Source organism: Vidua macroura, chromosome 3 (genome assembly GCF_024509145.1).
Source record: "Vidua macroura isolate BioBank_ID:100142 chromosome 3, ASM2450914v1, whole genome shotgun sequence".
Classification (NCBI taxonomy): domain Eukaryota; kingdom Metazoa; phylum Chordata; class Aves; order Passeriformes; family Viduidae; genus Vidua; species Vidua macroura.
This window is the reverse complement of record NC_071573.1, coordinates 65,907,661-65,923,099: the sequence shown is the minus strand read 5'-3', so window position 1 is coordinate 65,923,099 and position 15,439 is coordinate 65,907,661. Positions and strand designations below refer to the sequence as shown.

The 15,439-nt window shown below is 37.8% G+C and overlaps 2 protein-coding genes across 3 annotated transcripts in view; one reads left to right on the top strand and one right to left on the bottom strand.

Annotated features, from left to right (window-relative positions):
• The window catches only part of CEP85L (centrosomal protein 85 like), a 92,032-nt gene that overhangs the window by 37,353 nt on the left and 39,240 nt on the right, over positions 1–15,439 (bottom strand). The gene's annotated exons all lie outside the window — the stretch shown is intronic.
• PLN (phospholamban) lies at positions 6,099–13,548 on the top strand. 2 transcript variants are annotated; one of them, XM_053973799.1, is made up of 4 exons: positions 6,099–6,183; positions 10,342–10,376; positions 12,448–12,524; positions 12,922–13,548. In XM_053973799.1, exon 4 carries the CDS (start codon positions 13,043–13,045, stop codon positions 13,199–13,201), a length of 159 nt encoding a protein of 52 aa, XP_053829774.1. In that variant the 5' UTR covers positions 6,099–6,183; positions 10,342–10,376; positions 12,448–12,524; positions 12,922–13,042; the 3' UTR covers positions 13,202–13,548. The 2 variants fall into 2 exon arrangements, with proteins under 2 accessions (XP_053829774.1, XP_053829775.1); XM_053973800.1 differs by lacking the exon at positions 12,448–12,524.

The window sequence follows — 15,439 nt, the reverse complement described above, 5'->3', positions numbered from 1 at the left end:
ACTTGTCTCTAGCAAAAGCAGCAGTATGATGTAAGTGTGCATCCAAACATCCGTGTCAGTGTGTGAAGGTGTTTTCCTTCCTTACAAGATAAACTCAGGGGAGCCCTAGCACCTTCTTTATATAGGCAGAAAAGGTAGAAGTTCACACTAAAAAAATCACTTTCATCACCAGCAATTAGTACTTGTCACTTATAGGTCTCCAAGTTTCTTAAAAAGAAACTAGACTTATTCTATTCTACAGAGAGGAAACTAAAACAAGAACAAAGACAATTGGTCTCTTCAAAGAACACCAAAACACAGCAGATTCTCTAGTGTGGAAACCATTTTGTAAGCAAAATACTGGCTTTAACAGACACAAATGAGACTATCTCTGCCTAAAGAAAAATAAATATGTGTTGACTGAAGGAGGCTCATTTAGAAGGTGGGAAAATTCATGTTTCAGAACAAACTACCTTTGTTTCCATTTTCTAATTCACAGAGATGTCAATAATAATGTTATACTAAGTACTCACATAACCAATTGATACAGAGGACTGTATTCCAAAACCATAGAATCAATTAATTTTCAATAAAGGCCACAAAAAGAGGAAAAAGGCAAATAGTTTCTTCTATAAGAATGGAGTCATAAAAGCAGGAGAAAAAGCTCTCCTCATCACCTCAGTGGTAAGGAAGCTACAGACAGAACAATCTGACACTACACTTGACAAAGCTTCCATTGACAACAGAACTTCCATGAGAAAGCAGCTGCCTGAAACAGAATACATAATCAGAAAACATCGTCAAGATCAGGAAATCTGTTCTTGCTACTCAGAGCTGGACTGAACCAAGAAGTAGAGTCATGTTTTTATCTGGCACATTCTGCAACACAATAAAGAAAAATACAAAGTTTTGTACCTCAAATTCTCAAGTAACGAAATTCAGGATCCTAATTTTCTGGGGTGCTTTTTTGCAGAATGTTTTTTCCCCTGTTTTAGCTATGAATTGCATGAAACAAAGGTACAAAGCAATAGATAGCTGACACTCATCACAGGAATTAGTCTTATTTACAGTCACTCAATAGAGGGAAGGGGAAGAAAAGCCTCAAACTTCAGAGCAATGGACAGAAGAAGTGAAGAAAAGACACACCATTCTGTAACACCAAGCAAGAGAAAGAAAGGTGTCACTGGTTCCCACTTCTCAAAGTAGGGCCATGTGAAAATTAGCCTGAAAACTCTTTAAAAGCCTGATTTATGCCATCTCTGCCATGGAGATGGCAACGGGAGGTCCCCGTTGAGGCCACGGGTCTACCTGCTGCCCCTCCACACTACCTAAGGGTGATCACTACAATAATCTGCACAAGAGGATCTTTCAACTTCTTAATGGTGCCAAAACATTCATCATTTGGGCAATATTTATGCATTGCTGTAAGGACAATGTTCAGCTGAAGATAGGTAGTAGCAAAAGCTAAAGCCCAATCATTTCTCCTCAATTCTGCAGTTACACTTTCAAGTGGAGATAATCCAGCACCACCACTTGGCAACTGAAACGTGGTCTTCCAACTTTATCTCTCCTTCATGTGCCTTTGTCCCGCTGTTCATCTATCACTCACAACATGTCAAATAACACAACTAATCTCTGTGCTTCCCAGAACAGTTTATCTGAAAGACACTCAACACAGTTTCTCAGGTATAAGGATCTCGGTACACCACCTAAAGCACATTGTTCAGCTTAATCAATTGAGGACACCAGTAAGCACTAAAATACAGCTTTCCCAGGCATTTCATAGAAATAAACAATCTTCCCTGTAATGAAGACCATTGAATTTTCTATCCTGTCTCATGTTGCTATTTTAAAGACACTTGGCATCACTGAAGATAACTGCTAATAGTAAATTATTTGACCTTCATTAACCTAGTAAAAAGGTAAACTTCATTGCTGTGAAAGCCACCAAGTATTTACAAGAACACAGCTTTTTGTGCTGTCAATATTTTGTTGCAAAATAAACCACCTACACAGGTCAAGTCTATGCTAATTGTATTGTTCCACATGAAATAAGTGCTTCCTAACAGGTTTTGGGAAGAGCAAGGACACAGCCAATTTTCAGAGCAAGAGCCAGGCAAAACTTCTTGTTTCCCTTCTCTTCTAACACTGGGTCAAAGCACCAAAGACAATAAACAGGCAGGACACACTTCTGCGATCTCCTTTAATAGTTTAAGGTTTGTGCCAATAACAGCAGCTGAAACGAAAACATTCAAGATTACCTTAAAAAATGTCTTTGGTCAGTAACAAATGAGATAACTAGTACTACCAGAGCATTCACCGTTCCCAAAAAGAGAAGTATTTCAGACCAAATTTTCTATTAATTTATTTTGTACTTTTTTCTTACTCACTTTGCAGTAGTATGCTTTACAAGCTGCTGCCTCAAAAAGTAATTTCACCTTGTCTGTAAAGAAGAAAAAAATGTGAAGATCAAACTAATTTAATGTCCGTCCAATGGTTAGGAAAAGTAAATACATCTTGTCCCAGAGGAAAATAACATGGTGCAAAGCCTAGATTTCTCAGCAGAGCTGTTTCCTATAACACTAACAAAGACCATAAGTCTCGCTACACAAAAGCAGGAACATCTGCAGCCTTAGAAAGGCAACTTCCTCCACATAAATCCAGAAGATAGATATTGAGAATACAGATGTGAGCGAGATTCACTGAAGTCAGATAATCATTAAAGGAGAGGCATCAGGTAAAACATATAAGCAAACGGGTCACAAGTCTATCAAACTGAAGTTAAAAACTTTAAATGCATTTAAAAAGTTATTATATCTCAATTGATTAGGCTGTCACCCTATCTGGTGTGATTCTGGAATGCTATTCACATCAGCACTGAAAATACTGATTTTTCTGTACTTTTGAAGGAGGGAAAAACTCATGTTTCCCTTTAGGGTGTATTAGGCTCACGGCACAAATGTAATGGAAGGATACATTAGCTGGATCCTTTCTCTTTAGAGAATGGTAAGAAGGGTCATGTAAGCCACATTTGCTAATACCTGGATGGCTACAAGCAATTACCCATCACAGAATGAGGCCAGAAAACTACTGGTTACAAAAAGGAAAGATCTCATTTTAGAGTTCAGCTTCAATACCAAACTCTGCTACTCTGTCCCACATACGCACAAATTAATGCGTATTTGTGGGAGCATTCACTTCTCCCTTCTGTGTGTTTTTTGTTACTGTTAAACCAAATGTGCCAACACAAGACCTTCTGCTGTGGGAGATCACAGAGGCACTTTTGCAGTGTGAGAGAAAACTGCAGCAGCAGCATGAAAAAACTCACTAACTGGAGTATTCAGACTTGTTGCTGCATTTCTTTACCTGTATATTATAAATAATTGGACTTGGGTTGCAGTCCATTTCTATACAGAGTCATGATTATCAGAGGGCCAGACAGTGACACCTCAAACTCTTTACAGATTATACGGTGGACAGTGTCTACAGCTGGAATTTTGAAAACTAGCACAAGAAAGGCAAAAATAATCCAGGAAATTATTACCAATGTGAATAGAAGTCTTACAATTATTATCTCAATAAAGGAGCTCGTATGCTGAAGTAGAACACGTCTCTTTTAGACATTATCCCAAACATCAAGCGGATCTCTAAATAACTTCTGAGAAGAAACATGTTCTAGTGGTAGATTCCTAATCCCCCTGGAGAAAGCCCAGATTATCTCCATTTAAGGTCAAGCAGGCAACAGCTGCACATTTTTGTTCCCCAGAACAAAATGCAGCAGACCAAAACCTTCAACACAGATTCCTTTTTTAAAGCTTTTCCTTTCACATATCCACGGGTGTCTGGACCTGTTCACCCAGGACTGAATGAAAACAGTACAATGATGTGCTCATATATCGTGCCTGTACTTGTCAGACTTGACATGTTCCAAAAGCTGTACTTTGGCATTTGCCTCAGAACCCCACCAAAACCTCCATGAGTTACATGAGGGAATATAACTAACCTGAACTAGAAAAATGTTCTCAAGTGAATGTTCCTAAACAAGCTTGTTTTTAGAGAAACAACATTAATACAAGATCTACAACAATCATGTGGTCTGAACTTGTAGACGTTATTGTTATTTGGCAAATACATTTTCCATCTTCTTACCAGAGTTGACATTTAGAGAAGATGTGTATTATGTTTCTCATGAAATCCTAGCATTTTTTCAGTGCCTTAATTTGTACATTTGAGTATCACTCTTTAAAACAGAGACCAAGCTATGACTGTGTCAGCAGCTCACAAACAAAACCAAATTCTCTTAAGGCATCTCATTTCTAAAAAGCTCCAATTCATTAACAAAAAGAGTCAAGATTTTGGGGTAGTGTAACTAAATAATATGACAACTTTTCATCAGTTTGGTAAAAAAAATGGCACTGCAGCTGTTGCAGTGCTGGGATTGGACTTCATAACAAAATATAGAGGGTGAATTTCAATAGTACAAGTTTCATAAAAAAGCAAACAATCCAATGCTAGCACTTTTCTTGGATGACAGCATACAATAAAAACATGAAACTTCCCTCATAAAAAAGCCAAATACAGTTTGCTTGACTGTGAGAGATTTATAACATTAATAATGTCATTATAAGTAAATTATGAAACACTTTGCACCAGTAAAGAATCATCACTCCTCACTGTGAAGATATTCAATTAACTTTCAACTGAAATATGTGACCCCAGACTTCCTGGGTTTGATACTAAAGGACAACTGAAAGCAGGCAGATTTATGATACTAAAACCGAGTTGTTAACTTCAACTGTGATATAACCAATTTGCAGAAGAGCTAAACCATATTTACAAAAATAAAAACAAGGCTCAATTTGAGACAGGGTTGTACATCATCCCCAAAGCCCTTCTGTCTCTGGTTTGAAAGATGTACCACAGCAGGGCTTCCAGGGAACAAAAAACCCAAACTAAACCAAAAACTCCACCCTGTCTGGGCTCCTGCTTAAACCCAAGCACTCATCTATGCTAAACAATTATTGTCAAAACTGGATCTGTAAGTGTTCAGAGTTTGGCTGAGCTTCTGTATTTTTGCCTGCAATTTCCAAATCAGGAAAAGGCACATGCTGTCAGTTGTATCCACACAGAAAGCCTGATGCTGGATGCTCTCATTTGACAGCTTAATCCTTCTGCATCCAGTAAATCCTTCACTTCCCCAATGCACAAAAACTGCTCTGTGTATGCACTATGTTGTCACTTCTCAACACAGGAAAGCATATGTAAGATAACCTGTAAGTAGCATCAAGCTGCTACTCCTATCCAAACAAGAGAGAGAGTTCTCAAAAAATTCACTTAAATAGTTTCTAGCCACAGAAAATGGAAGGGAAGAAAAAATGTGGAAGTGTGTTTTAAAGGAAAGATAAATACTTCAAAATATATAGTAATGATAAATTTCAGAGATGAACTTACAGATGTCAAATTTGGAAAAAAATCCTCTAACCCACCCATTAGTGTTTGGAAGAGACTTGAAATACAGAAAAGTTATTTCAGTTTAAGCACTGTGAGAAGAAAGATTATCTTGGGAAGCATTCATCATACACTATAAACTGAATACCAGGTATGTAACAGAATTATCAAAACCATATATACTGAAAGTGTAGTTTAAAAAATACCTTGGACAGAAGAAAACCGTTCCAAGTCAAACACCCACAAGAAATGTGTCAGCCCTCACTATTTAGGTTTTTCTATAAAGAAGAAACATTGCTGTAGCAAAAGTAACACATCCAAAGCAGCTCCCAGAGTAAGTTCCCATTTAAGTTCCTGGTTAAAAAAAGGCAGGGTGTCAGGGAGCAGCTCCCTTTGCTACCCTACTGAAGCAGGCAGCCTCCCAGATTCCCTCATCCTGTGATTGAGCAGGTGGTCTCCCTGGCACACAGTTCCTTTCACAAAAGGAAAGGTGCTGCCCATGTTTAATACATTACTGCTGGGAACAAGTTTAGAGGAGCCACTGCCTGTGTCAGAAGGCAAATGGGACCAATCAACTTGTGAGCTGCTGAGTGACACCGTGAGTCCTGCCTCTGAAACTTTTGTTATTTTTTCCCCTCAGCCTACTTCAATTGTTTCCACAACTTGGTCACAGACTCAGAAAAGTTGCCAGAGATCTACAGGCACGTCCCACAGCCCGGAGCAAGCTCCTCTGTGCTTCACTAAGTCACACCAGGGGTAAGGAACCTCTCTTCTGTGTAATCTTTTAAATCTTGCAGGAAGGCACACTGTAGCTGTACTTTTCTACAAAAAAACTTCTCTACTCAAATTAGCAGCTGGTTTTAACTGTTCATCAAAACTATGGAAATATAGGCATTATAGCTCTGAGTCAAAAATATACTGCTGTGCGGGGAGCCTTTCAGCAACAGTAAAGGCAACGTAATTTCTTATATATTCATAGGACACCGGCTGTCCTTGGGTAGATGATTTATACAGGTGGTATTGGACAACAAGGTGAGAAGGTTTCATCATGATTCTCACACCTTTGTCTTTCCTTTTAAATTTAATACCTTTTGCTTGTTTTTTTTTTCTTTTTTCTTTTGTCTGTTTGGTCTTGGTTTTTAATTCAAAATCTACAAAGAGAATAATCTTCTTAATGTTTTGTAGAGGCATTCTTTTTCCCAAAGCTGCCTATTCACAGACCAGCAAGGGCAAAGAAGCTCTTTCACCATTAACCCTGTAAACCATTTTTCTGATCTAACACATTGAGAGATCAAATCTTTTTTTGCTCTATGATGAAAAGTTACCCTTAATTTAAAAATTTAAGTGATTTATTGCACTCCTAGAACTGAAATTATACCATCTTACTCTAAGTGCAGTTCAAGCTACAGAATCCATGTAGTGTTTTTGCTTTGACATCCATTAAAATTTTATTTTCTCCTGTTGTTCATTGTAACTAACACATTTGTCCTAGATTGCTTCTAATAACTGAGAAATAATTCAGTTAGGATTTGTAACATCATAAACTGAATTTCAAATGCAGAAAAGAACCCATTTATTTCTAAGGGAAGCGCAGACATGTTGTACAATGAAATACAACCCCAGCTTTAAAGTCACTGAAATAACGTGCATCTTAGAGAAACATGTCCCATAGAGAACATTCAATATTTACATATACAAATATTTTAAAAAGAAATATGATTCTTGAATATGGATGTCTCTAACATACTTATGCTCCTTACAATCTTGTTCCCTCCTTTTATCAATTGACACCTTACTACTTATGTCTACATATGGTTACTGAAGAGACAAACCTAATATAGACTTGTAATGTTGGGAGGTCTGTTTTCCCTGTTAGTGAACAGATACTAATTCCTTTTCCTATTAGTGACTGGCAGGCATCAGGCAAAGATACATCCAGATGCTTGCTTTTGTGCTCGGCAGCCTTGTGCCAGTTTTGAATATTCAAGTGAGAGAAATATCTGGACATACTGCTACTCCAAAGGCAAACAATCTGGTACAGAGCTCTCTAGAAGCTGTTTTCAGTAGGCAGAAGCAGCACTTCAGACCGCCCAGTGCCTACAAAGAGCAAGAAGATTCCAAGACAGATTTTTTTCAAGGCTGAAATTATACATAAAATGTATTTTCAAGTGAAGAGAGGAGTCAAAGTTTATTCTAGCACCCAGAGAATCTTTCTCTTCTACCACAAATATTGCATATGCAGACCTTCAAAAACACAGATATAGATTGAACATACACACAGACACTTAAATGCTGTAGGCAGCTCTTCACTGGAAGGTGGAATGCATCCCATAGCTACAGCAGGTTAGCTGCCCCATCATCTCAGTTTTATCCAGTTAGAGTTCAGTAATTTAATGTAGATGAGAGAGTAGCTCAGCTGTTAAATTAAATTTAAGAATTTCACACTTGTAACATCCCATGTCACAGACATCCAAACCCTGAGAAACAAAATACAGTCATGACAGAGGCATGTGCTACAGGACAGGTGATAAGTGTTACAAATCAATGTGAAATTAGGCATTTAATTTACAGCAGGCAATTTTCTGCCTTTTGTTTTTGGTACTCATTTGTCAAGACAACAATGCAACTGTTATTTAAGAGAGATTCAGATTCATGTATTACCATTAATTTTAAAAATTACCAATTTAAAATTTTTTTTATTTTTAAAAGCTGCATTTATTTCTCATCCTCTGAGTAAGTTAGTTCCTCCATACAACAGGAAACTCACTGAAATCATCAGTTTGTAACTGGTAGTATAAAGGTGATTTTCACTGCTTTTTCAGACCATCAGCAAACAAAAATGTATAGGATACATGCACAGAACTACAACAGCAACTTTTTGTTTGCTTTAAGAATAATTTGATTTAGGAATAGAAAAGCACCCCAGCTGGAGAAATAAAAAAATTCCACAGGGAAGTAAAGCTCTGTTCCCTAAAACTACAAGACACTTTAGAACTGAAGATTGTTTTTGCCTTCTGGAGATTGAAAAAACGCTAAACAGGACCTTCCTGGCATCAAGTAACTTCTCAGAAGTTGAATTTATCTATTATATCCTTCTCAATCAATGCCATATCATTGTTTCCTGACATGTTAGAAGGTTAAAAACGGAACACCCTTTCCACTTCTACCTTTTATACATGCTAGACATATTTCAATTTGTTTCTTTAATTCAAATTGCATTTAGACTATTTCCTATTAAAGGGACATTATGAACCACCATAGCTAAAACTCAACATGAAACAACTTGTTAGGTAATCAGTGAACGCAGCAGAGGATGGGGTTCATTTTCTAAAAGAAATTTACTATGTAAAAGGCAGATCACATCAACAGACTGGAACTGGTATACAGTTATTTTATCTCTTATTTTGATGAGGGGAACCCATGAGTACGGAAACTGAAGAACCTGCCCAAGACCCCACTGCATGGTCCTGCAGCAGTTGCAGGGAATTTAACCAACTTAAAACTAGTCCAAAGCACTGGCTCCCAGGCTACTCTAATGGACCAGCACACATATAAGTCTCAGTTATCCACAAGATATGCAGATAAAGTTCAAAACCCGGAGTGACTGGTGTGTTCAACTATTCATCAGTGTAATTTCTTGTCACACCGTTCACATTCTCATGGACTTGAAATACAAGCAGAGGCTGTTACTGTTGGTCTTGTGTCTTAGAACACCAAAAACATTAAAGCTACTCAGAAGGAAGATTGTAGAAACAATGAATTTGTAAGGGAGGGAAAAATATAAACTGAAGTGTGAGTCTTCCCCTATGCTCTCTGAAAAACAAACAAAAGGTAAAGAGAAAGATAAAATGAGTTTGTTTTTCCTGTTACCAGCACTTCTCAAACTACAAGCTGAATTGTTGCTTCTTTCCCTCATCCCAAGGAAATGTTGTCTCCGTATGACTTAAAAATGATATTATATGCCACAAGTCAGTACCTAAATCTTCAATCAACATAACTTTATTTATAACTTTTTCTGTCACTATGTTCATGGTTAGTAAGACTTTTTTTTCAATGGATAGAAGTGAATTATTGGGGTTTTGGGACATCTCATTGTAAAAATCTATGCAATAGACTTATGCAACATAACTTTAACAGCCCCTTAGGGCTTCACTTGGTCATGTGGAACTGCAAGAATTCAAGTAAGTCAAACTTCTTCTATTCCACTGATATCACTGCTGCATTTAGTGAACATATGACAGGAAACAGGCTGTGGCATTTCCAAGGGAGCCAAATTTATCCCGTGTGACTTCAAAGGAGTCAATGCAGTTACACCAGGAATGAGCATGGCCCACAGTTTTCACTTTGGTCACATACCCCCTCTCATTGTGAAGGGCACCCAGGAACAAAGATAAAAATAACCAAATACAAATCAGGGAAACAGTCACATGTGAGTGAAGTGGGAAGCAATAATTGTGATCAGTGACTCATTCTGAAGTATGGGGTATAGGGGATTCCCTACATAGTAACATACAAGGTCAGCCACCAGATGTCTTCCTGCAGATTCACTCTGTGCCTAAGACAAACCTTGCACATCCATTAACAGCACCCATTAAACTGCACAGCATGCAGCGAACTGCTCCTCTTTTGTGATGCTCAGTCTTGTCACACAAGTCACACTTTATGACTTGTAAAAAATATCAAATATCATTTGCTCTTTTGCTGCACTTTTGTTTCAATAAGTGGTGTGTGCATGCACAATTCTTCTTTATATTGGCCTAAAACACTGAGGACTGAACAGCAGAGAGCACCTGCTATTTGTGACAATGACCAATGTTTGTTTCTGTGTAATTATTTTCCAAGTTGTCCATTTTGACCTTGATAGCCCGTATGCAGCTGTGTTACTGAATCTGTTTCTCTTTCTGCACACTTTAGGTAGGTGACAGCACCATGGAGGATTAACAAGCAAGGTATGTGCTTATTAGTTGAACTTGAACACTTGTAAAGACAAACTCATTGAAATACAGACACAGAACTGGCTTCCTTTGCTTACAAGAAAACTTACCCCACAGATAGGAGCAGGAGGTTAAACAACACATAGATGTTTCAAAAACTTCCAAAACCACGTCAACTATTAAATCAAGAAACTCTATCTATTTTGTCCTCTCCTCATCCCTTTCTACAATGTCTTCTAGCTGTATGATGTATAGAAATTTTAACATACGCTACCTTCCACTTCTTAAGATCCTTTTGTATCCCCTTCTGGTTATGTATGTCCAAATATCTATTTTGGCCTTGCATCTGTGATGCCCAACCAGATAATAGTGCTTTTTATGGAAGCACTTCAGAGCCTCAGGGCCTTGCCTCTTGAATCATGCAAGTGAAACATATGCAGCAACACTGCAGTGCAGGTGCCAGCATGAGTGCAGTTACTGCTAATGCAGTAGGGTTGCATTAGTTCCTAATGAAACGGAATAAATGTACATTCCGTACATAAATAAAGGTACACATTGATGATGTTCCAATCCTTCTGTGATCCCCAAAGAAAAAAAAAAAACACAATTAGGAAAGATAAATGTTGCTGCAGCAGGTTACACACAGCCCAAAGACCAAGAATTGCAGATACCTGACACTGAAAAAAATGACATAAAATGCCATGATGAAGTCATCCATAGGAAATGCTGTTCTCTGGGCAGTGTCTGTCACAGAAGCTGGTTACACAAACTACTTTCTATCCATGTAAATCCATTTGTGATTCATCTACTGGGCCTTGTCTGCAAGGAGATAAACAGTCTAATGCACTCCAGCCTCTACTAGGCTGGGAGAATGAATTTAATTCAGCTAACAGACTTTAGAATTCCTGTACGTGTCTTGCTTTTACTGCACTTGAGACAGACCGTGACTAGAAGAGCTAGGTAGAATATACTTGGCAAGCATTTTAACTGCTTAAATAGATGAAAACAGGTACAGCAAAAGTCAAACAAAGATGAAAAACTGTAGTCACTACAAGAGTATGTTCTGGCATATGTTTTTTTTCACAATAAAGTTAAGATCAACTAAAGCTCAAAAAATCATAACAAAATCTGAAGTTCCGTTTGAAAAGGAGATGTCATCACATGGAATCCTCTAAGGATATTTAAGGGTATTAAAATAACCATGTGCAATCTGATTGCCTTTGAAAGTCTCTCTTAAACACCAACACTGCCACTGAAAACGCATGCATTCTGTTCATACAGTAACATTTGACTCTGCAGCCCAACATGGAGGGATTAAAAAGTCTGAAAGACCTTTCATTTCCTTTTAAGGTTTTTCCATTTCAGCCACATATAAAGACAAATTCATGGGCAAAGTATCTCTGATTCAGTCAGGATCATATGTAACTTGGGCAGCAGACATCTAAGCAATTGTTTTCCTCTATGTGGCATATATAATTTCACTTATTTCCAGGCCAAAAAAAAAAAAAAAAAAAAAAGAAGTGGTGACGAGGAGAGGCCTTTTGTGAACTATATGAACACAATATAAATTCATAAAATGTTTAGGACTAAGTGCAGCTTTAGGAACAAGGTTTGACAGATCATCATTATCATCATTATTTTAAAAACGAAGTTTTCACATTGTGACAGCACCTAAATCCAGAATCCAACTCACCATGAGCTAAACAAGCATATACCAAAGCCAGCTTCTTGCCATGGCAGGTTTGTACAGGAGGGTTTTACATTACAACTACTTATTTAGAGTTTTAAAACAACTGATACCCTGTCCTTCCATCTGCCACTAAAAGGGTGGAAAAATACACTTTAAATGTAACACTCAAAAAAAAAGTTCCTCACAGCAGTCCTCCGCCTTTATACCCACGTTTGTAACACATTGTCTATCCTACATGCATAAAAAAAGATTTAGTCCTTACTCTGTCTTGTCTGTTGAGAACTATGCTACTAAAATTCCCTACAGCAGTGATGCATTAGGTTTTAATTGCTCACCATAAAGAAATTTTTCTTGGAATGGAAATAATTCAACAAGAATTTTTTTCCTCTCTTCCAGCAAAAGGTACTGGTAAATCAGATTATCTGCCCTGTCAGTACCAGCCAGCAGGACTATCCAGATCTCCTGGCTGAAAGGTCTGTGACCCTACTCTTATCATCAAGCCTTCACAAGTACTTGAACAAATAAAGCAGAGGTGTGTGTGGAAAGGCAATCAGCCACAGCCTTTTCAGAGACTGTGTGAGATAGAGAGCTTAGGATCTAAAGCAATAATCTGGGCAAAACCCAGATATCCACAATTTCCATAGTACACTTAATCAACACTGCTAAGAAGCAGGTGCTCAGTAGACTTCAGGAGGAGAAGCATAATACAGCACGAATTTAAACTTAAAACTCCAAAATTTTAAAATCCCGTTTTAACCTAAAAACACTGTTTTAAAGCTCTAAAAAGTCTGAAACAGATTGCTTCTACAATCTCTATTTACACTCAAGAACACTTCTGCACTTCTAATTCTCTGCTTTCCTGCTTTCCAGCTCCACAAAGGCTGTCTAAAACCAAGAGAAGATATTAGGCACTTTGCACTGTTCCTGACCACTGCTCTTCTTTCCTGCACTCCTAAAACCTCTGATTTGTGCCCTCTGCTTTCTTGTTGCCATGGAGAAGGTCCAACACATGACCCGCTCCGCTCTGAGGAGAGCCTCAACTATTGAGGTCAACCCACAAGCACGCCAAAGGCTCCAAGAGCTCTTTGTGAATTTCTGCCTGATTCTAATTTGCCTCTTGCTGATCTGTATCATTGTGATGCTTCTCTGAAGTTCCAGCACTCCTCTGCCCTGTTCTCTAGGAAAGTCACCCCAGGGGGAAGAGAGACCTACACATGCAGCTCCCAGTGCAAGGATCCTCATGTGACAGTGGCTAGCACTTGGACTAGAGAGTGTGCCAACCAGTGCTCTGTTATCTTACTGCCCACTACATGAATTAAAAACACATTTTCTGTGCAGAACAGTGTTTAGAGCCTGTAGTTACCAAATTGTGCATGACTCAATTTGTCCGTCTGAATCAAGATACGTCTTTACTACGTGGGGTAAAGAGTCAGTAAATCAGATTATCTGCTCTGATCAGTAACTGCCAGCAGCTGGTAAATTCAAAGTTTTAGTCATATAAACACCACCATCACTTTCTGGGGGCCTAAGTGTTTTTAGGTTTCTCTGAAAATCTTTAAGCCCTTGGAAGGGTTCCAAATTTGGACCATGCCCCCCCCAAAGAACAGCTTACAGGTACACAGCCCTCAACACATCCTGGGAAAAATTTCTGCTCTGCTTAGTTGAAGGTGCTGCATCTTAGTTCAAGGTGCTGCATCTCTGTGAATTCTGTGAATTATCAACTAAAGGCATTCAAATTGCTTTAGCATTTTTCAAAGGAATATGAGAATGAATCAAAAATCTCTTCTAACTCAAAAAGGAAAAACTAGTTCATATGTTTTTCTCCCTATTTAAGGGATCTTACACATGTCACATCTGGAAAGATTTTTCATTATGTTTTGCAGAAAAAAAATTGCCACTACCATAACTGAAATAACAAAATTTTGTTTTCCATAGTCATTTGACTGACATGACAACTAGCACAACTCAGATTCTCAGAGGTCTTAACGTTTGCCTTTAGACAACTTAATTAAGGCCCGCTCTAATTTATGTTATAATTTCCTTCATTTAAAACTACAAAAAACTCAGAACTTGTCAATGTCACATGAGGTGGCTTACACCTGATGTGGCAAAGAGAAAAGTCTTGGTCATCATTACTGGTGTGACTGAAGTGCACCATACAAATATAAGTAACAACCCTATCTTCAGCTGCAAGTCCTGCTAGAGAACATGCAAGTACTTTCCTAAAATAAATGACAGATAAAAAAGTTCATTGTAAACAATTATGTACAGGAGGGGAAAGCACTGCAGAAATATCTTTTCAACATATAAACCACAGGCTATAATACACTTAAAAGATAACACTTCTGCTCCAGAAATTGTGAGTAACAAGAAGACTTCCAACCCTACTAACCCTATTACATGTTGCTGATACTAAGCAAAATTCCTAGAAATTTGATACACTTTTCAAATTTAAAGATAGCTCAAGAATCAACAGACAGAAGTCAAACAGACATCCATTTTTAAAAGAGATATTCTTCTATTCCATTCTATGTAAACATTCTTACTGATGAATACAGAAAATCAAAACAAGTTTATCTTGTATTCTGCCTTTAAGACTTAATGTTTCTTGAGTAGAAGTTGACAATGAACAGCTGAGCAGGAAGGGAAGAAATCTTTGAAAAACTCTGTATTCAATGGAATGCAAGCAAATCCAGTGGTGAATTTCCTATCTGGTGAGTAGGTACGCTGAGACCTGACTGAATTAAGGCTACCCACTAGAGGAAATTAAGATAGCTACTTGTATGAGGACTAGGGCAAGCACTGGTGAGACTGGCAACAGACCCTCACACTTGCAAGATAGTATATGAGCATTACTTATTTGAACTGTCAGTGTAAATCTCAATTTGCATTTCATGCATTCTGACCTCTCTCACAAACACATGAGATTTTAGCAAGTATTTCCCCTTTTAATTCTCCTTTACTTTTCTTCTCTTTTCAAATCTGTATTTTTGTGATGGATAGAGTTTCTAGCTTTAGTTTGCTTTGGATGTGTTTCAAGAGATTTCAACTGGAAATAGACAACAGTTTTACAGTACTGAAAACTTGCTGAAGAAAGAAGTGTTAAGAGTAAAGCATCAGCACTACATTCTGAGGACGTGTTTGGGTTATAGGTTTCACAAGCCAATAATATAAAGAAGTCAGAGTAAAGCATTGCTAAAAAATGTAGCCCAATAAAAACAAACCCTCCAACTTCCTCTTATGTACCTGAAAACCCGTAACTTATTTTAAAACAATAACCAAACAGGAACAAAACCAAGTTATCAATAAACTGGAAGCCTTACTGTTATTTTACAGCAATGCAGATATATTGCATATACTGTATGGTTCATTTGTGTCTTAGGCTTCT